This window comes from Alnus glutinosa, chromosome 7 (assembly GCF_958979055.1).
Source record: "Alnus glutinosa chromosome 7, dhAlnGlut1.1, whole genome shotgun sequence".
Classification (NCBI taxonomy): Eukaryota; Viridiplantae; Streptophyta; class Magnoliopsida; order Fagales; family Betulaceae; genus Alnus; species Alnus glutinosa.
In genome coordinates, this window is record NC_084892.1 from 5,484,719 (window position 1) to 5,509,491 (window position 24,773).

At 36.2% G+C, this 24,773-nt stretch overlaps 2 protein-coding genes, 1 non-coding gene and 2 pseudogenes across 3 annotated transcripts; 1 reads left to right on the top strand and 4 right to left on the bottom strand.

The window, feature by feature from the left end:
* Window positions 1–5,662: 5,662 nt before the first annotated feature.
* On the bottom strand, window positions 5,663–9,234 carry LOC133874080 (putative disease resistance protein RGA4; annotated as a pseudogene).
* Window positions 9,235–12,320: 3,086 nt separating this feature from the next.
* On the top strand, window positions 12,321–12,881 carry LOC133873172 (uncharacterized). Its single transcript, XM_062310904.1, has one exon. It carries the CDS (start codon window positions 12,321–12,323, stop codon window positions 12,879–12,881), a length of 561 nt encoding a protein of 186 aa, XP_062166888.1.
* Window positions 12,882–16,745: 3,864 nt separating this feature from the next.
* On the bottom strand, window positions 16,746–16,884 carry LOC133874418 (small nucleolar RNA Z247). The gene has a single exon (XR_009901279.1). It is a non-coding gene; the product is annotated as a small nucleolar RNA Z247 (small nucleolar RNA).
* Window positions 16,885–21,529: 4,645 nt separating this feature from the next.
* LOC133873173 (disease resistance protein RGA2-like) lies at window positions 21,530–22,798 on the bottom strand. The gene has a single exon (XM_062310905.1). The coding sequence runs from the start codon at window positions 22,796–22,798 to the stop codon at window positions 21,530–21,532; it is 1,269 nt and encodes a 422-aa protein (XP_062166889.1).
* A 31-nt stretch (window positions 22,799–22,829) lies between these two features.
* Window positions 22,830–24,030, bottom strand: LOC133873174 (putative disease resistance protein RGA4; annotated as a pseudogene).
* Window positions 24,031–24,773: the final 743 nt, after the last annotated feature.

Here is a 24,773-nt window from a genome sequence, read left to right on the forward strand (position 1 = left end):
GAAGGCTTATTAAAGCATGAAGATTACTTAAGATCGATCACTAGCTCTAACCACTAAAGCCAGGTAACTAGTGTTCTCATATTCTTTTTTGAGACATATTATTTAGCACACTTTGTTAGTCTCTCATATTTCTATTTTAAAAATTAATTATTAAATTGTACGAAAAATAGAGGAAAATACAACGAAGCATTCTCATTCTTTTTTCATTCTAACAATATTTTTCAAGTTCCAAAAGTTTAATTGCAACCGTTGGAACAATATGTTTTTTTTTTGGAAAAAGTTTACACATACCTCTCCAAACTACCACTCAATTAATTGAGAATATCTTCTCCAAACTTTCAATTGGAATAATGTATCTTCAAAACTACCAAAATATTGTCAATATACCTCCAACAAAAAGACAGAAAAGACATTAATTTTTTTCAATAAGACAAAAATGCACTTATAAATTCAAAAAAATTTGAAACTTTTTTATTTAAAATAAGATTTTTTTTTTTTTAACAAAACGAAATTTTTTAATTTCTTAACAAAAACAAAAAATTTTAATTTTAAAAACAAAAACGTATACTTTTTTAATTTTTAAATTTTGCCACCCTTAGTCTTTATGTATTTCTTTTTTAGTTTTATTTTTTTTTTAATTTTATTAAGAGTATTTTCGTCATTGGGGGAACCTACATTGATAATTTTTGGTTTTTTTTTTTTTTTTTTTTGGGGGGGGGGGGGGGGGGGGGGGGGCGGAGAACAATGTCCAAATTGAAAATTTGGGGAAACATTAACAATTAGGTGATAGTTTGAGAGGGATATGTGGACTTTACCTTCTTTTCTCTCTCTCTCTCTCTCTCTCTCTCTCTAAGTTTGGTAAAATCAATGATATTCTAGCAAAAAGGCAGTTTTTCTTTAATTTGGGTTGGATTCAGTTTATTAGACTAATATTCCATTTGTTTCGATGTAATATGGTTTTCGTTGTAAAATGCTTTCAGGAAAATGTTTTTCGCCGAAAGCATTTTTTGGTTTTTGGCGCGTACAAAAAATCACCATACTTTTTTTATATATATTTTTTCATTCAATCATAAAAATCAATTTTTATTCACAACATATAATATATTAATGTAAAATAATAGAAAAATCACCGGTGACGGATTCTAGCCACTTTCATAGGATTCCAGCTACTGTTGTTGGAATTCGGGATAAAGGTCGGAAGTTGATCGTTCGGGCCTGGCCAGATCCGACCGTTTTGGCAAGATCCCAGCCAGATGGTCAGAATTCGACTATTCTGGTTGCCGGAGTCTAGACTGACCAAATTCCAACAAAGGTGGCCGGAATCCAATCGTTGGATTCCGGCACCGGCCAAATTCTGGTGGTAGTCGATTGCTTGAACTTGAAGGTCGACTGTGTCGTTTAAAAAAGGGTCGAATGAGCCTGCCCTCTGGGAAAAATGATTTACGTTAAATTTACTAAGCATTTTTTGTCAAACGAAAATCATTTTCCAATTAACAATTATTTTTGCCCCCACCAAACATTGAAAAATGCCAAAATCATTTTTCAGAAACCATTTTTCGCCGAAATAAATGGAGCATAACATTTGTCGGTAAAGCAAGTGACATATTGGATTAAAGGGTTTCATTTGATTCAATTTGGAAGAAAATTTTATCCCTAACGGAATAATTAAAATGCAATTTACTAGCGTGAGAAGAGACTTAATTATATTCCTATCCACTTTTTTTTTCATTTTGTTTTTTTTGGAGAAAAAAGAAGAATGAAAAAAAAAAAAGAAAAAAAAAAAAAGAAAGAAAGAAAGAGAGAGAGAGCAATAGAGAGGAAAAGGGTTAACTAAACTTTTGGCATCAATTTATTTGGTGGCAATGCTGGTGATGAAAGACTAATTTTGAATATAATCAGCTTCAACAATCTATTTACCAATTTCATTAATTTCTGACGGGGTACAACAATCATATTCATAATATTTCAATGCTTCTACTCATTCAACAATCAACATCCATCAAAACCATATTTATCAAAAGGTGTTTATATAGTCATTTACAAATCCTACGCATTTAAATGATTAATTTGCTGTGATATGACATGTTCTTCAAAACTTTTGATATAATTGACTTTTTATACGATGCACGACAGAGGAATTTGGGAGAAAAAGAACGGAGGAAGGGGGAAAAAAAACGAATTGAGTGACACAATTCAAAGAGAAGGAAATTTGATGGAGTCTTACCACAAAAAAGAAAAAAGAAAAAGAAAAAGAAAGTGAGCGGAGACTCACCACCAAAAGAAGAGAAGGCGGGGATGAGTCACACTTCAAAAGAACAAATTAAAAGACGTTTATTCATCAACTCTGTCTTTATTGGAGTAGGAAAGTTCACTTACAAAAACTCAATAACTAAACCTTAATTTAACTAATTTTGGGCCAAACTCATTATCAAATTACAAAATAAGACCTTTAACTCTTAAAAATTAAATAAAATATAAATCTAAATAACTAGTAAACCTTAAATCAAAATATAAAACTCGATCAATTAAGATTTAATAGTCTTATGTCTCTGCCAGCATCACCTTATAATCAAAGTACAAAAGAAAAATAATATTGAGATCCATGAGTAGAAAGTACATGAAATTAAGCAATATTCCACCCACTTGAAAGAGAAATTTGTGATGGTTTGATTGCATACATTCGAGATTATATATATTTTTTCAAAATAAAAAATTCATTTTTGTTTTTAATATCACATGAAATATTTTAAACAAATAAGAAAAAATTTCACTTAAATTCACTAATCTTTCATCACTTTTATAAAAAAAAATATATATAAACTTTAAAAAGTGTCAATTTAAGGTATTCATCTTTAAATTTTTTCAATTTCAATCTTATGTTAGAATTTAATAAACAAACTCATTATTAAATTACAAAATAAGAACTTTAACTCTTAAAAATTAAATAAAACATAAAACTAAATAATAATAAAATTTAAATAAAAATATAAAACTCAATAAAGACTAATAGTCTTATGCCCGCAGCATCACTTTATAATCAAAGTACAAAAGAAAAATAATATTGAGATCCATGAGTAGAAAGTGGATGAAATTAAGCAATATTCCATGCACCCACTTGAATCCTCTCAATAAGGAATATATATATATATATATGTCACTTCGATTTTACTTGACTGGATCTGCAAACAATTATATACACATGACACTTGAAGTTGAAAGAGAGAAATTGCATACATGTGTGGTGCTGTGTAACATAGCAGGCACGTCAATGACCAACGAGCTCGAGGAAGTAATGAAGGCCCTCGACAGCAATGGGCGTGCGGTCCCCCGAGTGGACGATGTGGTCATAAATCACTAAGAAAGCGGCGGCTACACTTGACAAGTTGCCCAAACACAGCATTTTGATAGGGAAGAGAGGTCATTTGTTGTTAGGCTAAAATCTTCCAGGATATGTGGAGAATGTCACCCATATATATATATATATATATATATATATATATCATAAGGTTTCATCACTCGCACGTATGCTTTGCATTCCATTCCCACTACATATCCGGCCACTACCATCCAACCATTCAAGTCTACAATTGGCTGCAACTCTTTCAACTTAAAATCGGGAATTAGTCAGGGAGGTGTGAAAAAATTTAGTATAATTTAAGGGAACAAAAAGTCTAAAAATAAGGAAAAAACGCCTGCACACATATTACCCAAAACCGACACATATAGGCATATATAGAGAATACGTTGGGACGCAAGACAATTCTTTTTAAGGAACTCGGCAAAATAGTCCTGTAACTTCAGGAGAAGGGATGCTTTTTTTTTTTTTTGGATGAATAGTAGGGATGCTTCTTTATAAAGAAAGTCGCAATGCCATGCTCGATCAGGCCACTGTTTATAAAAAACTCAAGTCTTCTTAAAGTTGTAAGACTATGTATGAGGTCTGACACTTGTCCAGCACCAAAAAGTCAACAAAATTGGTGACATTAGAACAGAAGAGTCAGCAACTAAAACCCTAATAAACAATGGTCGTGACTATAACAGTCATAATTCAATTCACAATTACAAACTAAAGGGAAGGGCTTTTGTGTGCGTGTGTGTATATATATTAGTTATTAACCTATCAATAAATTGTTTTTAGTTTTCTTGGGAAAAAGCACAATAGCAATGTTTTTTTCATACTTAGGAATCTCTCTCGAAGGAAATAATCAGCAGCATATGGAACAGTCGGGCAGCACCATCTAGAGAATATAAAACAAACCTTTTGACTCTTTTGTTTTTGTTTATTTTTATTTTTATTTTTATTTTTTTAAAAAAAGTAAACCTGAACCAAACGTTGCAATCATTAATTATTTAATTTAACTGTACAATCGTCACTATAGCGCATGTGAATGTATTGCAACCCAACAGTTTCAGCCGTTTACTAATATAATTTTATACATCTTAAATCACAATTTATCTCAAAAAATTAAAATTAATTGATAGAAAATATTAAATTTACCTAATAACAAATGAAAGTTTGAAGTTCTAAGGAATCGAAGAGAAGCAGCAATTACTGAAATAAACAAAGTATATATATATATATATATATATATATATATATATATATATATATATATATATATATATATATATATATATATTTTTTTTTCATTCCAATTAAGCATTAGCATTATGAATTTGAAACCACGCCTTCCATGTAATAGTTTGAGTTCTGTAGTTTTTGAGATGTTGTGTGTATAATGGGCTTCACCAATAATCCAAAAGAATTGGTAAATTCCATGCGTAAACTTGAAGAGGTTTGGGTTTAAGAGAGTTCCAAGCTTTGAGGTGGATTAGGCAACAAAGGCTAATGACTAATGTGATTAAGGGGGCGTTGGGGACAGAGCCTTTATGAACAGCAAGATTTCTGGAGTGCCAAAGGTGGTCAAGGGAGACGGAGGCAAAGAGTTGGGGGTGGTGATGAGAGGATGATTCAGTTTTGAGAGTGTTTTTATTCAATTAGTGATAGTTAAAGCCTTCTAACCCAAGGGTATCTATGATTCTATGACACATACCTTGCTGGATAGTGCCCTGAATTTAAAAAATACTTTCAAACGAAAATTGTTTGGTTTTTATTTTTTGCGGTCTATTTTCTATATTGGAGATGGGTAACTCCAACATATTCAATAATTTTTTTTTTTTAATTTTTTTAAAAAGATGAATCATAGAAAAATGACACCAAACACATACCTTTTCAAATAAAGGAGGCCACGGAGGGGATGGGCACTTCAAGGAATGAGGTGTTTTGGAGGTATTCTAAGATAGAGGTCCAAAGGTGGAAGAATTGGATTGGATGGTCAGGTCCACTTTTGAAATGGGGGCTTTGTTATTGTCCCACCCGAAACAAATACCAAGCCCTCCAAAGGAAGGTGGGAAGGCAATTGGATTTCCAGAATTTGAGGTTTGGGGTTTTGCTTTTTGTCTCTTTCAAAATTCACAAAAAATTATTGACCATGTAATTCAAAGATTGCAGATGGTTTTAGGCCGCTGCTACAGTTTTGATAAGGGTTGTGCTGCCCTGGATGAATTGGCGGTACAACTTATTATAATAAAATAATTATGAGATAAATATATAGTTTGTAACATTATGCATCCCTAAACTTTATAAACAAGATAAGGGAGTTACACAAGCATACAGGTTACCAATTTGTTTAATTACATCTCTTAATCAGAAATACATCAACAAATGTCTATTCATTTAAATAAACTTAATAAGAATTACAATGGCAGCAATTTATTTATTTATTTCACATCTCTTAATTTAAATTACAATTACATTCAAGCTTCCACTGTCAGCGTCTTCCATTCAACTATTGTCCTGTCCCTAGACATATAAGTCTAATATGAGAATAAAACCATAAAAAAATGTGATTACAAAAGAAAAGTTCATAAATATGACATAAAAAGTTTTTGATACATTTGGAAATATTATATATGATTCACACAAAATATAGAATTTATCCATGCTTTAGAAGTGGAATACTTGCACTTAGAGAGAAAGTATAACGTATGAAATAATAGGATTAATTTGTCAAAAGGGTTTTTCTTTTCTTTTTCATTTTAGTTTACATCAAATTAGAATAAGGCAAAAATGATTTCCTAGTATGGATTTTACATGCTTCCACTTGACTAATATTTGTAACAATCCAGAAAAAAACAATAGCTATAACTGTGCTATCACCTCAAAAGGACTAGTCAATTTGAAGCTTTTCTAGAATTACTTATAAAGCTCAATTTCACCTACTAATTAGGCAATGTAGGACTTAATATCTATGAGTATTTTTATAAATCATTTACTCTGTGATTTATTCATCTTTTCCCAATATGGGATTAGGGTGTTACAAACGCCCTCACTTAAATCCCCAATGTCCTCTTAAGGGCCACATTATGTTGTGCTCTAATACCACATGACTTGATGTTATTAGGTGGCTTTGATACCATTTGTAAGGACCTTAAAAAAAAACGTTAACCACATCTGCACTATCACCTCAAAATGACTAGTCAATGGAACATTAAAAGTTTAAGACCAAAGAAGAAGAAGAAAGAAGTGCCCTTACCTCAACATCATCTTCTTTTGAAGAAGTACTCTATATGTCCCCATCAAGTTCAACTTCTGGTACATGCGCGATCTTGGGTTGATCTTCTCGTTTGCATTTTATACTCAATTCATAACAGCCTTTAATCTTCAATGATCTTAACGCAGTTAGACAATGTGTCCCCTCCGGAAGAGATGATAACTTGGGGCAGTTGATAATCTCAAGTGTGCGAAGTGATTTGAGAGTTGGAAACCACTCAGGCAAGGCCCTAAACTGCTCACAATCTCCAATTCCTAGGAACTGTAAAGTATTAGCAGATCCTTGGAGACATTGAGGCAAAACCTTCAACTTTGATAAATTACAAATCACCAAATTTCGGAGGTTCAGCTTGAGATCCTGATTGTCTTCTCCTAGAATCAAATTAAGCTCTGGACAATGAATAATTTCTAGGTTCTCTAAGGCAGTTAAGTGCTTGATATTGAGTGGAAAAGAGGTCAAACTTGGACACTTTTTTATCGACAGTGTCCGAAGGTTGGTGAGGCACCCGTCCATTCCTTGAAACAAAACTTCTAGTCTTGGACAATCTTTTAAAAACAAAAACCGAAGAGAATTCAATGATCCATTCTCCAACAACCATGTAGACTTTGTTGCTATTGCCAAAGACCTAAGGCTGATCATGTTTCTTATATCTTTAGGCAACCGTTCAAGTTGCCTACATTCATAAAGCAGTAATGTTTGCAAATGGTGCAGGTTGCAGATGGAATTAGGAAGTTCCTTGATTATTTCATTACCAGATAGGTCGATGTATCTCAAATGCTTCAAAGTACCGATAGAACTTGGCAACACCTCAAAAGATGAATAACTTAAATCAAGCAACCGCAGGGACTTGAATCTCGAGATGCATGCTTCAGCTACGGACACTGGTTGTTTGGCTGTAAACATAATGGTGCGCACCTTTATAAACTTGTCTAAGCATTTTGGAACTTCTTGACCCAAGTCTTTGGTTGAAAATGACAAATGACGAATTGTTCTAATAATGCCTTTAGCATCAAAATCTACTTGTGAATACTCTCTTTGTGCAACTGAGATTGCAAGATCATGGATGAGATCATGCATTTTAAAGAAATAGTAGGGCGTGAATGGAAATATGTCAACTTCTTGGAAGAAAGATCTCGACAACAATTCATTTATATACAAGTCTCCAACATATTCCAACTCTTGTTTTTCAGTAATAGACGTTTCAAGTAGTAGTCCATGTGCCATCACCATTTGAATCAAGTGATACGAAGAGAATAGGTGGTCTTTTGGAAAAAGAGAAAAAAAGGCAAAGCATCTCTTCAAGTGAATTGGCAGTTGATTGAAACTAAATCGCAATGCGGGTAAGATGTCATTCTCCTTTTGTTCTAATTTCCATATCTCGTTATCTCTCACAAATTCCCACCCCCGTTCATCAACTTTTGAATGAAGCAGGCTGCCTAAGGTCTTCACTGCCAATGGAACCCCTTTGCATTTTCTCACAATTTCTTTTCCAATTTTTAAGAGGTTTGGATGTTGTTTCTCTTCTCCTTCCTTAAATGCACATTTCACAAACAAAGACAAACAATCGTCTTGGGATAGACCTTGTAAATTATATGTTGAATCAGTGCTCATAACGGAGGCAACCAAGTCACTACGTGTTGTCACTATAATTTTACTTCCTTTGGAACCATCAATTAAAAAATCTCCCAATTCAATCCATTTAGTACGATCTTCATTCCAAACATCATCTAAGACAAGTAGAAATTTCTTATTGTTTAAAAGTTCTCTCAATCTAGTTTGCAATGTATCTGCATTCCAATTTTCATCAATTGTACTACATGTAGATTTAAGGATTTCTTTTATCAATCTTGTAACACTAAAATCTTCAGACATACAAACCCATATTCTCAATTGAAAAGTCTGGACTACACGTTGTACACCCACTTGGCAAGTGTGGTCTTCCCCAAACCTCCTAATCCAACCATGGAAATTACATTGACATTTTTGCTAGCATCTGGGTGCATCAAAAGATTTATGATATTTACTTTGTCCTTATCCCTTCCGATTATTGTTGATGGATGGACAAATGAGATTAAATCTATTTCCCTCAACTGGTGCATGATACGCCCATCTTCACGTTGTTGAGTGAGATTAAATTTTTCCTTCTCTGCTGCAATCTCATCTAACCTCTCTCTAATGCCCTTGATTTTATGAGCCAGTTTGAAAGGAAATGCACGTGTCATAGAGGATGAAAAGAAATGACGTACCTTTGTAGAAGTGCTCCCATATGTGGCAACCACCTGCTTCCTTAAAGCTTGGTACTCAATTTCATCAAACACATCCTCGACATCGTGAAGGACATCGTTGAGCTGCTCTAACCAGAGTCTCAGCAGGGAGTTAGTTGCTTGCTTCTTTTCGGCATCTAGGAGCATCTCTCTAATGAATGACATGGTGCGCTCAAGCCTTGTCAGATCGCTTTTGACACCCCCTACCAAGCTGAACTGTTGGTTAGCAATGAGCCCTAGCTTTTCTAAGACCTTTCCTATGATGCCAAAGGCCAGTTCAGCCATGTTGTGTAGGTTGAGTGGGGGGTGGAAGCCTTGAAGGAGAAGGGAGAGACTGACAGAGGGAGGCTGCAACTGAGTCTTTGAGGAAGGAATAGGCCTAGGGACACTATGTTTTAATATATAATGCAATACACTATGTATTAATTTATTTATTTTTAATCTTTCTTAGTCTCCGATGAAAATTTAATTTATTTCAAAGTCACGTTGGTCAGCTAACGACTCCAAGTCTAATATTAGTTGACTAAAATCCCGATATATATTGAGATTTAATGTGACAAGCTAACCGCTCCCATCTTTTACAGTTTAACTTTTGTCCTCATATGCCTATTTGGAAATAATTATACTCTATATATATATATATATATATATATATATATATTAGTTATTAACCTATCAACTAATTGTTTTTAATTTTCTTGGGAATCTGTTGAAATAATCAGCAGCAGCGTTTGGTAAGCACCATCTAGAGAATTTAAATGGTTTTTGTTTTTTTAAGAAGGGAACATGAACCAAACTTTGCAACCATTAATTATTTAATTTCACTGCACAGTTGTCACTATAGTGTATGTGAATGTATTGCAACCAAACATTTTCAGCCGTTCACTATTACTATAAATTTCATACATCTTAAATCACAATTTATATCAAAAAAATTAAAATTAATTAATAGAAAGTATTAATATTTTTAATATTTATCTCGAAGAGGAGCAATTAATTGCTGAAATAAACAAAAATATATTTTTTCATTCCAATTAAGCATTAGCGGTATGAATTTGAAACAACACCTTCCATCTAATAGTCTAAGTTCTTGAGTTTTTGAGATGTTTTGTATATATGATGGGTATCACCATTCCAAAAACTTTAGTAATTTCCTTGCTTACTTGAAGCGATTTGAACCATGAATAAATCATTGGGAAATTTACAGTCATACAGAGGAGTAAGAGTAATGCTAAAAACTACATTTTTATCTTACAATTAATATTCTATAATGTTGAGGTGTATTTCTCATTCTTTTTTCATTCTAACAATATTTTTCGAGTTCCAAAGGTTTAATTGCAACAGTTGGAACAATACATTTTTTTTAAAAAAAAAGTCTATATACCCCCCTAAAACTACCATTCAATTGAAAATGTCTCCCAAAATTTGAATTGCCCCCCCCCCCCCCCCCCCCCCCCACACACACCTCAAAACTACAAAAATATTGTCAATGTATCTCCGAGGTCAATAAAAAGACAAAAATGACATTATAATTTTTTTAATAAGACAAAAATGCCTTTATAAATTCAAAAAATTGGGAGGGACATTGTTCAAATTGAAAGTTTGGGGAGACATTGTCAATTATGTAGTAGTTTGAGCGGTTCATGTGGACTTCGCCCTCTCTTTTTTTTTTTCCTTTTTTTTTTTTTTTTTTTTCTTTACTAAGTTTGGTAAAATTAGTGATATTCTAGCAAAATGAGAAAGTTTTTCTTTAATATGGGTTGGATTCGATTTATTAGACTAACACTTGCCATTAAAGCAAGTGACACATTGGATTAGAGGATTTCATTCGATTGAGTTTAGAAGAAAATTGTATCCATAACAGAATAATTAAAATGCAATTTAGTAGCATGAGAAGCGACTTAATTATATTCCTATCCACTTTTTTTCTTTTTTTCTTTTTTTTTTTTTGGAGAAAAAAGAAGAAGAAGAAGAAGAAGAAGAAGAAGAAGAGAGAGCATTAGAGAGGAAAAGGGTTAACTAAACTTTTGGCATCAATTTAGTTGGTCGCAATGCTGGTGATGAAAGACTAATTTTGAATATAATTTAGCTTCAACAATCTATTTACCTATTTCATTAATTTCTGACAGGGTACAACAATCATATTCATAATATTTCTACTCATTCAACATTCAACATCCACCAAAACCATATTTATCAAAAGGGTTTGATGGAGTCTCACCACAAAAAAAAAAAAAAAAAAAAAAGTAAAAAGAAAGTGGGCGGAGACTCACCATCAAAAGAAGAGAAGAATATATATAGGCATCCACTCTTTTGTTTTATTTTTTTATTTATTTTTTGTAGTTTTTGTAAAAACAAATATTTTTATTTTATTTATTTATATTTTATATTTTTTTAATTGTAATGGACACGTGTCAACTTTTTATTGAGTGAGACATGGCTGACTAACAAAATCTGTTAACTTTTGGATGGAAAATTTGTTCAGGAACTGATTTGTAATTATTATTTACCGCAAGGACTTTCCATGAATTTTTTGAACCGCAGGGAGTAAAAAATAATTATGATCAACCCCAAAAACCAACAATGCAATTATTCATTTTTAGAAAGCGGTGGCTACACTTGACAAGTTGCCCAAACAGAGCATTTTGATAAGTCATTTGTTAGGGTAAGATATCTATCACAAACACAAATCTGAAGCTAGTAATTTTTAACAAAAAAAAGACCAAATCAAGCATCGGTGACCTTGCCGGAATAGCCCGACTGCCTTCTAAGCTTAGTGTGCTCTTGTCCACGGGGAGAAGGCTCCAGAGATCATCAACGAGTACATGAAGTCGTGAAGTGGCGTCACGGTAACTTGGGAACTAACAATGATAAATCGACTTTGAAAGCACAATATCAATTTTTTTTTTTTTTTTTTTTTTTTTTTTTTTTCTTTCATACTTCTAGCCGATAACTTGATTCCGTCTGGAGTGCTTACCCCTTGGGTCTATGCATTAATGACCTTTCTAAGGGACAATGTTCTAGGGGATTGGAGGAGAAGTTAATTTAGAAGTTCCTTTGAAGGTTAAAGGTTCCAAATTAGGTAAAGAACTTTTCTTGGCGTGCCTGTCATGACATTTTGCCCACTAAGTCTAATCTTTTGAAACACAAAGTGATTGAAGAAGACATTTGTCCTTGCTATAACTTGGAGAATGAGATTTTATTTCATGTTCTTTGGCTTTGCCATGCGGCCTAGGATGTATGGGGGGACTCCAAATCTTGTTTTCAGAAGTGCAGCTTGCTATGTAATTCTTTTAAATCCCTTTTTGAGGAATATATGTCTAGATTCTCCAAAGATGATATGGAACTCTTTGTCGTTATTGCACATAAGATCTGGCTAAGAATAAATACTCTCATTTTTGAAGGTTCATTTAAAAATCCTTCGGATGTCCTGAAATCTGCGATGATTTCTTTGCAAGACTATCACATTGGTCTGTGCTGTGACAACACTAGAGGGCTGAAACCGGTTGCATCTACAGTTTGTAAGCGCCAAGTGTGGGTAGCTCCTCCTCCAAACTTCATTAAAATCAATTGGGATGCGGTTGTAAACTCCAGTAGAGGTTGTGTTGGTTTCGGGTTGGTGACTAGGAACTATAACGGTGTTTTTTTTGCTGCAAAATGTATTGTGCAATCTCAGAAAATAGAGGCAAAATCAGCGGAGGCCTTGGCCGCTTTTTGGGCAGTTAGATTTTGCTTGGAGATGGAGTTTCGTGAGGTAATCTTTGAGGGAGATGCGGCTCAGGTGATTGATGATATTTGTTCCACTCTACCTCATCTTTCTAGTTCTGGCCATATTATTGAAAGTATTGTCCATGATACTTATCACTTGACATCTGCCAAATTTGTTCATGTTAAAAGGGAAGGAAATGCGGTTCCTCATGGTTTAGCAAAATTGGCAGTTGACCAGAATTTATCTTCTTGTTGGATGGTTGAGCCTATAATGGAAAACAATTCAGGATTTTGAATAATGTAATTGCCTTGATTTTCATTACATGATGAAAGGTTTATATACATGTAGAAACTGTGATAAATAAGGAATGAATACAACTATTGTGTACACAGTTAATTGGTTTCAGATTTTATGCTTGATTGCTGATATCATGCTTTGCTGATTTAGGTGTTGACGCGTGCTGTGATGATCTGATTTCCATGTGTGCTGCGCAAGTCTTGTTTTGATTTCCATATGTGTATTGCATGGCTGGATGTTTGCTTTTGTTCCCATATAAGTGCTGCATGTCGTGTTGTCCAAGTGAGTGCTTTCCATATGTGAGTTGCGTGTCATCATTTGCTGAATTGTTGCTTTGTGCATGGTTTCCATATGTGTCAACATGAGATGATCCAATACACCCCCGCAATCGCAACGTGGTACTGAAGATGTTGAGATTGGAACACATCCAATGGAAGCGTGTGGAGACCAATGGTTTGGTGAAGACATCAGCGAATTGTTCTTTGCTGGACAAGTATTTGACCTGAAGATTCTTTTCGGCAACCTTGTCTCGCACAAAATGGTAATCAATTTCAACATGTTTTGTGCGAGCATGGTACATGGGGTTGGATGAGAGATAAATGGCACCAATATTGTCACAATACAGCGTGGGTGCAGCAGAGAGGGAAACGCCAAGTTCACACAAGAGAGCTTGCATCCAGCAAAGTTCAGCACTAGCATTGGCTAAGGCTTTGTACTCAGCCTCGGTGCTTGATCGGGAGACCGTTGGTTGCTTCTTGGAGCTCCAGGAAATGAGGTTTCTGCCAAGGAATACACAGTAGCCGGAGGTGGACTTGCGGTCGTCCGGGCAACCAGCCCAATCGGCATCTGAGTAGGCAAACAACTGGGAAGAAGAGTGACGACGGATCAGCAGACCATGAGAGATGGTATGTTTCAGATAGCGAAGGATGCGCTTCACTGCTGTCCAATGCACATCACGAGGATTTTGCATGAATTGAGCAACTTTATTGACTGAGAAGGCAATGTCCGGTCGAGTTAATGCAAGGTATTGAAGGGAGCCCACAGTGCTTCGATATACGGTGGCATCAGAGAGGGTAATGCCATCAAATTTGCTCAGTTGAGAAGAGGAAGACATGGGAGAGCTGATTGGTTTAGCAAGGTGCATATTGGTTCGATGGAGAAGATCAGAAATGTACCTTTGTTGAGACAGTAGCAGCCCATCAGCAACTCGTTGGACCTCAACGCCTAAGAAGAAGCTTAAATCTCCAAGATCTTTTACAGGAAATTCAGTTGAGAGAGAATTGATGAGATGGTCCAGTGCAGCAATATCAGAACCTGTGAGTATAATGTCGTCAACATAAACCAGGGCAAAGAGCTGAACAGATGCATTTTTGAACATAAAGAGAGAGCTGTCCGACTTGGAACCTTTGAAACCAAGCTCCAACAAAAAAGAACTCAATCTTGAAAACCAAGCACGTGGTGCTTGCTTAAGGCCGTAAATGGCTTTCCTGAGTTTGCAGACTGCATTAGGATGCTGAGGATGTTGAAAGCCTGGGGGCTGAGCCATGTAGACTGTTTCAGACAGAAAACCATGTAAGAAGGCATTGCTAATGTCAATTTGTTTGATAGGCCACTGAGCTGTAGTAGCAATGGAGAGGATGGTTCGAATGGTGATAGGCTTGATCACAGGGCTGTAAGTTTCGTCAAAATCGACTCCAGGTTGTTGATGATAGCCCTTAGCCACTAATCTGGCTTTGTAGCGGTCCACATTGCCATCAGCTTTCCTCTTGATGCGAAAGACCCATTTTGAACCAATAATATTGAGTGATGGTGTAGAGGGAACTAATGACCAGGTACCATTTTTAATGAGAGCATTGAACTCTTCGGACATAGCCTGACGCCAAATTGTTGACTTCACAGCTGAGGAAAAACAGGTTGGTTCACTGTCGGGAAAGGCAAGGGTGGCTGTTAAAGCATGAGGAAGAGGATACCGGGTAGTGCCATCAGTGAAAGTTTTTGGTTTGTGAATATTGTTGAGGGACCGGGTGACCATTTGGTGTATCCTAGAAGGTGGGGCTGGAGAGGAGTCAATAGGAGCAGAGGATTGTTCAGATGTGGGGGAAACAGGGGACTCGTGATGTGGTAAGAGAGACGAGGTAGGAGGAGGATCCGCAATGGCAGTGGGGGAACTAGTGTTGGAGGTAGGAGGAGGGGAGGGTACAATTGGAGAGGGGAGGCGGATTGAGTCGGGGAGAGCAACAGGAATGGAGGAGGTAACAGGAGGAGGGGAAGGCCTGGTTTGAAAAGGAAAAGCTGATTCATTGAAGATTACGTGGCGTGCAACGTAGATTCGACCTGAAGGGACATGCAGGCAGCGATAACCCATGTGAGGTTTGCTATAGCCGATGAAGACACAGGATTGGGAGCGAAAGGCCATTTTGTTGGAATTGTATGGCCTTAAGTAGGGCCAGCATTCACAGCCAAATGACTTGAGGAAGGTGTAGTCAGGTGGTTTCTGGAACAGGAGTTCAAAAGGAGATTTTGTGGAGTTGAGAGAAGAGGGTAGCCGGTTGATGAGAAAGCAGGCAGTGTCAAAAGCAGCATCCCAATATTGGAGAGGAAGATTAGAATGGGCAAGGAGGGCTAGACCTGTGTCCACGATGTGGCGATGGCGCCTTTCGACTCGACCATTTTGATGGTGAGTGTGGGGACAGGTCTGGCGATATGAGATGCCTTTGGAAGCTAGGAGTTTTTGCACAGGAATGAACTCACCCCCTCCATCAGTTTGCACAGATTTTATGGAGGAGTTGAAATAGTTTTCTACTAATTTTTGGAACTGAGTAAAAATAGATAGCACATCAGATTTTTGTTCCAAGGGATAAATCCAAGAATATTTAGAATAGTCATCAACAATATGCAGAAAATAACGTTTATTCATTGAAGAAAGAAAAGGGGCAGGACCCCATACATCCATAAATAACAAAGTGAGAGGGCGAGTAGACACTGAAGTGGAAGTAGGAAAGTGCAGCCTATGAGATTTGCCTTGTTGGCAGGCAGAACACACAGATGCAGGTTTATTGGGAAGAACCGGAAGTTGCTTGCTGAGTAAGACACGACGAACAATCTTGAAAGCAGGATGACCAAATCTATGATGCCATTGAGCCAGGGAGACCTTCTCACTAACTAAAGCATGACTGGAAAGCCTTGGAGGCAGAGAGGTTGGCCATGGGTAAAGACCCCCTTTACTCGGGCCTTGAAGAAGTAGAGTTCCTGTGTGGAGGTCCTTCACACGAAAACAGTAAGGGTGAAATTCGATGAAAACATGATTATCCTTAGTGAATTGATTTACTGAAATGAGATTTTTCTCAATTTGAGGCACATGTAATAGAGATTGCAAAGTAAAAGTATGATTGGGGGAAGGAAGAGAGGCTAAACCAGTGTGATGAATGTCCAGACCTTGACCATTGCCGACCTTGATTTGTTCAGAACCAGTGTATTCCTCAGCTCTTAAGTTCAGATTGGAGAGTTCAGGTGTCAAGTGGTTGGTGGATCCTGTGTCATGATACCAGTTGGGATCGGAGACAGTGTTGGGGCCAGTAAAGTATGCAGCAGGAGAAGGCTGCTCAACCTGGTATGCATGATCAAAACGAGAGTAGCATTTGTTGGCAGTATGTCCTGGTTTGAGACAAATCTGACAGGTGGGCCGATTGGGATTGGAGAAGGAGAACTGATGAGAGCCACGGCCACGACCCCTGCCACGACCCCGAGTTGCATTAGAAGATGGAGCTCGCTGGTGTCTTGGTTGAGAAGAGGATTGTTTGTGAGCTACATTAACAGATGATAAGGAGAGGTCAGGGGCCGCATGATGTTGGTTGATACGTTGCTCATAGGTGAGCAAATAGCCATATAATTCTTCAATGGAGAGTGGATCAACTCTGGTGGTGATGGAGGTCACGAGGGGATCATATTCAGAATTGAGGCCTGCAAGTAGATATGAGACAAACTCAGAGCTCTTGAGAGGCTCGTCACTTGCAGCAAGAGTGTGGGCCAACGTTTGGGCCTTCTGGAAATAATCAGCAATTGAAAGGGCACCCTTTTTTAGAGTTGCTAGCTGATAACGGGATTGCATAACCCGGGACTTGGATTGGGAAGAGAACATCTTTTCCAAGGTGAGCCATACTTCTTGGGAGGTAGTAAGATGTACTACATTTGCCAGGATAGGTTCAGACAGAGATGAAACCAGTGCTGAGAGGATTAGTTTATCTTGGTGATACCAAGATTGAAAAGCTGGATTGATGGAAGATGAGGATGAGTCAGAGGTGGTGGCAGTGAGGAATTTCGGTGGGCAGGGAAGAGAACCATCAATATATCCAAAAAGTTGTTGTCCTTCAAGGTAGTTGGACATCAAGAAGCGCCAGGAGACATAATTTTCACGATCCAATTTGAGGGTGACATGGGTGTTGAGATTGGGCAGAGGTGTGGTGGCTGTGGGTGGGAGAGATGAGGTAGCAGTGGGTGGGGTAGTGGTGGAGGTGGTGGAGGCCATTGAAAAAAAAAATGGGAGGGACGTTGGTCTCAGTATAGCTCTGATACCATATAATGGAAAACAATTCAGGATTTTGAATAATGTAATTGCCTTGATTTTCATTACATGATGAAAGGTTTATATACATGTAGAAACTGTGATAAATAAGGAATGAATACAACTATTGTGTACACAGTTAATTGGTTTCAGATTTTATGCTTGATTGCTGATATCATGCTTTGCTGATTTAGGTGTTGACGCGTGCTGTGATGATCTGATTTCCATGTGTGCTGCGCAAGTCTTGTTTTGATTTCCATATGTGTATTGCATGGCTGGATGTTTGCTTTTGTTCCCATATAAGTGCTGCATGTCGTGTTGTCCAAGTGAGTGCTTTCCATATGTGAGTTGCGTGTCATCATTTGCTGAATTGTTGCTTTGTGCATGGTTTCCATATGTGTCAACATGAGATGATCCAATAGAGCCACCGGCTTGTATTGTTGATTTATTGGTTAGAGATCTTTTGCATCTCTAGATTCTGTTTGGAATCATCTTTGTATTTTTCCAGTTATTAATGGAAGTTTTCTCTTTTGTTCAAAAAAAAAACCTAGGATTCCGTCTCGAAGGGAATAATCAACAGCATATGGTACAGGCTACGCGTACACCACCATTAGAGAATATAAAACAAGGAAAATGCTAGAATCACAACCTTCACCCAACTATTGCACAACCCCAAGGCACATTGGGGTTGTGCAGTAGTTGGGTGGGGGTTGTGAATGTATCAAGGCCCATAAAACAAACCTATGACTTTTCTATCTTCTTCTTCTTTTCTTTTTTTTCTTTTTTTTTTTTTCTTTTTTTTTTTAAATTTTTAGGGGTAATTACTTTTTTCCCCCATGAACTACCAAAAAATGCACAATGCCCCCATGAACTATCAACTCGACCAAAATAGAGCATTCAACTACCAAAGACAACCATTTTCCCCCCTTCCGTCAGTCAAAGGGGTTAAAACAAACGGTCAACGGGTCATGTGCCGTTTTATATGAGGGCATGTTGGAAGATGATGGTAGTTCATGGGGGGAAAAGAGGAAGATGGTGGTAGTTCATAGGGGGAAAAGAGGAAGAAAATGAGGGTAAAACGGTGTGTGACTGACGGAAGGGGGGAAAATGGTTATCTTTGGTAGTTGAATGCTCTATTTTGGTCGAGTTGGCAGTTCATGGGGGCATCGCGAATTTTTTGGTAGTTCATGGGGAGAAAAGGTAATTACCCCAAATTTTTATTTTTTAAAAAAGTAAACATGATCCAATTGTTGCAACCGTTAATTATTTAATTTCACGTCACAATTGTCCCTATAGTGTATGTGAATGAATTGGAACCAAACATTTTCAGCCGTTTAACGGTATAAATAGGAAAAAACTACACTTTATCCCTCAATGTTTCATTGCTTTTTTAATCTTGTCTCCAAAGTAAAAAAAAAAAAAAAATTACAATGCACCCAAACCAAATTTCCTAATTTTGTAATGTAGCAATTCCATTACGTAAGTCCGTCATTTTTTACGAAAATAGACCCACGTGCGTTTTTAAGAGTAGTTCTTCTGGAAATATCCCTAAAATAATCATTTAAAAAAAAAAAAAAATAGAGTGTGACTGAAGCCACCCCATGGACCATTTGGGGGGTGGCCAGCCACCCTCATTTGGCCATGGGAGTGGCCGAGCCACCCCCTAGGCCAAATGGGGGTGGCTAAGTGTTTGCCAATTTTTTCTTTTAGTAGTTTTTTTTTTTTTTTTTAAAAAAAAAAAAAAGAAGAAAATTGATTATTTTGGGGATATTTTCGAAAGAACTGCTCTTAGAAAACCACATGGGTCGCACGTGGGTCTATTTCAGTAAAAAATGACGGACTAAAGTAATGGAATGGCTACATTGCAAAATTAGAAAACTTGGTTGGGGTGCATTGCAATTTTTTCTTTTCACTTTGGAGGCAAGATTGAAAAAATGGTGAAACATGAGTAAAGTGTAGTTTTTCCTAAATTTTATACATGTTAAATCACAATTTTATCTCAAAAAATTGAAATTAATTAATAAAAAATATTAAATTTAATTAATATTTTTAACACTTTCCTTTCATAAGTGAAGGTGAAATATTCAATTAAAATATGAGGTAAATTATGAAGAAAATGTTCAAACTTAAAGTCTTTACTCTCATACTATGTTAAATAATTTATTTAAAAAGCGTAAGTCAATAAAAACTAATAAATTTAATTAATATTTTGATACATTGTAACCATTAATTTCGAACTGCACACTCGTATGGGCCAACAATCTAACCAAACAAAAGCAATTGGAGTGATTTCTAAGGCCATATATGTAGTTATCTTAAGTGTGTGTATATATATATATATATATATATATATATATATATATATATATATATATATATATATATATATTATATTTTTCAGTATTTTATTATGAAAAAAAAATAATAATGGAAATAATTTTCGAAGAAGACAGAAAATGAGGCATTTAGAGTGTACATTAATTTACGCCTATCAAAAGGTGTGAACTATTTTGTGCCTCTCATATTAACCATAACGTGTTTGTATGTGTGTGTGTATATAGCAAGTGGGCATTTTATTATTTGCTTAATTAAAAAATTTGATTTATCTTATTATTAAATTGATCTTTTAATCTTTAATACCCCAACCCAAAAAAATTTGGTAATTTCCATGCTTACTTGAAGCGGTTTGGTTTTAAGAGAGTTCAAAGCTTTGGGGGGTGGATTTGCTACAAAGGGTAATCTGATTGAGGGCGTTGGGGACAGAGCCTTTATGAGCAGCAAGATTTCTAGAGTGCCAAAGATGGGTAAAGGGAGATGGAGGCAAAGAGTTGGAGGTGGCAATGAGAGGATGATTCAATTTTGAGAATGTTTTTGATCCAATTAGTGATAGATAAAGCCTTCTAACCCAAGGGTATCTATGACACATGCCTTAGTGGATAGTGCCCTGAATTTGATTTCTATTTTTTTTGCTTATTTTTTGTTGTTCATCTTCTATACAAGAAATAAAGAGATGAACAAATCTATCATTGAATTTGTGGAACCTACATATAAGTCCCACATATTCACACGTAAAAAAAAAAAAAAAAAAAAAATAAAGGATGAGTTGTTGGAAAATGACACCAAACGTATCCCCTTTCAAATGAAGAAATGGGGTGTTTGGGAGGCATATTGGGATGGAGGTCCAAAGGTGAAAGAATTGGATTGGATGGCCCGGCCCAATTTTGAAATGGGGGCTTTGTTATTGTACCACACTAAACAAATAGCAAGCCCTCCAAAGGAAGGTGGGAAGGCAAATAGATTTCCAGAATTTGGGGTTGGGGTTTTGCTTTTTGTCTTTTTCAAAACCCCACATTCCCCAACACTTACCAAGCTATTAAACATGTCATGCATATAACACATGGTGGTTGCAAAGATGAAACAAGAACAATACACACTACGAAACCATACCCATCGGCCATCGATCCATATATATACATATAGTCACGAAAGTATACATCTCCTAATCGGAATTACATTAACAAATGTCTATTCATTTATTTAAATAAATTCAATAAGAATTACAACCGCAGCAATGTGTGTGTGTGTGTTTTTTTTATTATTATTATTATTTACTTCTCTTAATTTAAATTGCAATGACAGAAATATTTGCAACTTAATGCAGAAACATATAACCTTAAACCTTGATACATTCAGGCTTGCAGCGTTGCCAACGTCTTATGCTCAACTCCTGGCATGAATATTTTTTAAATTACAAAAGAGAAGTTAATAAAGATAACATAAGTTCGAAAAATAATAATAATAGTAATAATAAAATATAACATAACATAACAAGTTTTTGATACACTTGAAAATATTATATTTGTTCCACACAAAATATATAATTTCTCCTCATTTAATGCTTTAGGAGCGGAATAGTTGCACTCGGAGCTATTGGACGAGGTAAATAGTGGAAAGTCTAACTTATGAAATAATAGACAAGTAATATAAATAAAAATGGATTTTGTCCAAAAAGGGATTTATTTATTTATTTATTTTTTTTTTCATTTTAGTTTATATCTAAATCAAAAAAACATTAAGAGTACGTTTACGACCAAATCAAGAAGAAGAAGAAGAAAGAACTGAGCTTGCCTGATTTGTTGAAGTATCCTCGTGTCCTCATCGAGCTGAAGCTTTGGTACATGCGCGATCTTCTTGGACTCAACTTTATTCCGTCTAAATTCCTACTCAACTGAGGACATCCTTCAAAATTCATTTTTCTTAGCGCTGGGAGACGATGTGTCCCCTCCGGAAGAGATGACAAATAGGGGCAGTCAATAATCTCAAGTGTGTGAAGTGATTTGAAAGTTGGCAGCCACTCAGGCAAGGCCTTGAAGTTCTTACAATCTTCGATTTCTAGGTGTTGTAAAGTATTAGCATATCCTTGGATCCACAGGGGCAAGAACTCCAACTTTGGTAAATTACCAAGAAACAAACTTCGGAGGCTCAGCTTGAGACCCTGGTTGTGATCTTCTCCTCCCATCAAACTAAGCATTGGACAGTGATAAATTGCCAGATACTCTAAGGCGGTTAGGTGCTTGATATTGAATGGCAAAGAGGTCAAACTTGAACAGTCACATATCACCAGTGTACGAAGGTTGGTGAGGCACCCGTCAACTTTTAGTTTCAGGCAACAAAATAAACTCAAACTCCGAAGAGAGTTAAAGGATTCATTCCCCAACAAGCACATATACTTTGTTGTTACTGCCAAATACCTAAGGCTGATCATGTTCCTTGTACCTTTGGGCAACTGTTCAAGTCTCTGGCATCCGTGGAGTAGTAGTGTTTGCAAATTGTGCAGCTTGCAGATAGAACTAGGAAGTTTCTTGATCCATTTATTGTAAGAGAGGTTGAGATATCTCAAATGCTTCAAAGTACCGATAGAATTTGGCAACAATTCAATAGATGAATTACTTAAATCAAGCAATCGCAAGTAGTTGAATCTCGAGATGCGTACTTCAACTAATGACACTGGGGGTGGTTGCACGCCTGTGGGCATAATGGTGCGCACCTTTGTTAACTTGTCTAAGCAGTTTGGAACTCCTTGACCCATTTTTAAAAATGACAAATAACGAATTGTTCCAACAATGTCTTTGTTGCCCAACTCTACTACTGAACACTCTTCTTGTGCAACTAAGATTGCAAGATCATGGATGAGATCATGCATTTTAAAGGTATAAAAGGGCAAGCTAGGAAGCTTTTCAGAAGCGTCTTGGAAGAAAGATCTCGACAACAACTCATTTATATACAACTCCCCAACATCTTCTAACTCTTGTTCTTTATTAATAGACGTTTCAAATTTTAGTCCATTTGCCATCCACATTCGAATCAATTCATCCTAATAGAATTCATGGTCTTTTGGGAAAAGAATAAAAGGCAAAACATCGCTTCAAGTGAATTGGCAGTTGATTGTAACTAAATCGCAATGCGGGTAAGATGCCATTCTCTATCTGTTCTAATTTCCATATCTCGTTATCTCTCAGAAATTCCCACTCCTACTCATCAACTTTTGAATGAAGTACGCTGTCTAAAGTCCTCATTGCCATGTGGAACCCCTTTACATTTTCCCACAATTTCTTTTCCGATATTTAGGAGCTTTGGATGTTGTTTCTCTTCTCCTTCTTTAAATGCACATTTCACAAACAAAGACAAACAATCATCTTGGGATAGACCTTTTAAATTGTATGTAAAATCAGTGCTCGTAACGGAGGCAACCAAGTCACTATGTGTTGTCACTATAATTTTACTTCCTTTGGAATCATCAATTAACAAATCTCTCAATTCAAGCAATTTATTATGATCTTCATTCCAGACATCATCCAAGACAAGCAGAAATTTCTTATCGTTTAAAAGTTCTATCAATCTAGTTTGCAATGTATCTGCATTCCAATTTTCATCAATTGTACCGCATGCAGATTTAAGGATTTCTTTTATCAATCTTGTAAAACTAAAATCTTCAGACACACAAACCCACATTCTCAATTGAAAAGTCTGGACTACACGTTCATTGTTGTACACCCACTTGGCAAGTGTGGTCTTCCCCAAACCTCCTAATCCAACTATGGAAATTACATTGACATTTTTACTAACATTTGAGTGCATCAAAAGATTAATGATATTTTCTTTGTCCTTATCCCTTCCGATCACTTTTGATGGATGGACAAATGAGATTAAATCTATTTCCCTCAACTGGTGCATGATACGCCCATCTTCACATTGTTGAGTGAGATTAAATTTATCCTTATCGGCTGCAATCTCATCTAATCTCTCTCTAATGCCCTTGATTTTATAAGCCAGTTTGAAAGGGAATGCTCATGTCATAGAGGATGAAAAGGAATGACGTACCTTTCTAAAAGTGCTCCCATATGTAGCAACCACTTGATTCCTTAAAGCTTGGTACTCAATTTCATTAAGCACATCTTTGGCATCATGAAGGACATCATTGAGCTGCCCTAACCAGAGTCTCAGCAAAGAGTCAGTTGCTTGCTTCTTTTCGGCATCCAGAAGCACCTCTCTAGTGATTAACATGGTGCGCTCAAGCCTTGTCATATTGCTTTTGACACCCTATGCCAAGCTCAACTCTTGGTAAGCAACGGGCCCTAGCTTCTCTAAGACCTTTCCTATGATTGCAAAGGCAAGTTCGGCCATGTTGTGTAGGTTGGGTGGGGGCTTGAAGCCTTGAAGTAGAAGGGAGAGGCTCAGAGAGGGAGGCTGCAACCAAGTCGTCGAGGAAGGAATATAGTGGAAGGAATGGGCCGAGGGACACTGTGTTTTAATATATAGAGGAATGCTAGATATCCAAACACTTGTTTCCAGAATTTAGTTCCAAACTGATGTGTCACAATTCCATAAGATCCATCATCTTGAGAAGTGTGCCACAATCTCATAGGATTGTGATACATCAGTTTGGAACCAAATTCTGAAAAAAAGTGTTAGGATGTCTAATATTTCTCTAATATATAATGCAGCACACGCTTGCCCATCCCTTGGTAAAGAAGGCCACTAATTTTATTTTTTTTAATCTTTCTTAGCCACCGATGAAAATTTAATTTATTTCAAAGTCACGTTGGTCAGCTAAAATTTAAATAAATAATGACCCCAATGTATAATATGCTAGTTGACTAAAATCTCACTCCCTTAATGCAGCCCACCATCTTTTACTTCTGCCCTCGTATACCCATTTAGAAATAATTATACTAATTATATATATATATATATATATATATATATATATATATTAATTATTAAGCTATCAACTAATTGTTTTTAATTTTCTTGGAAACAGTTAGATT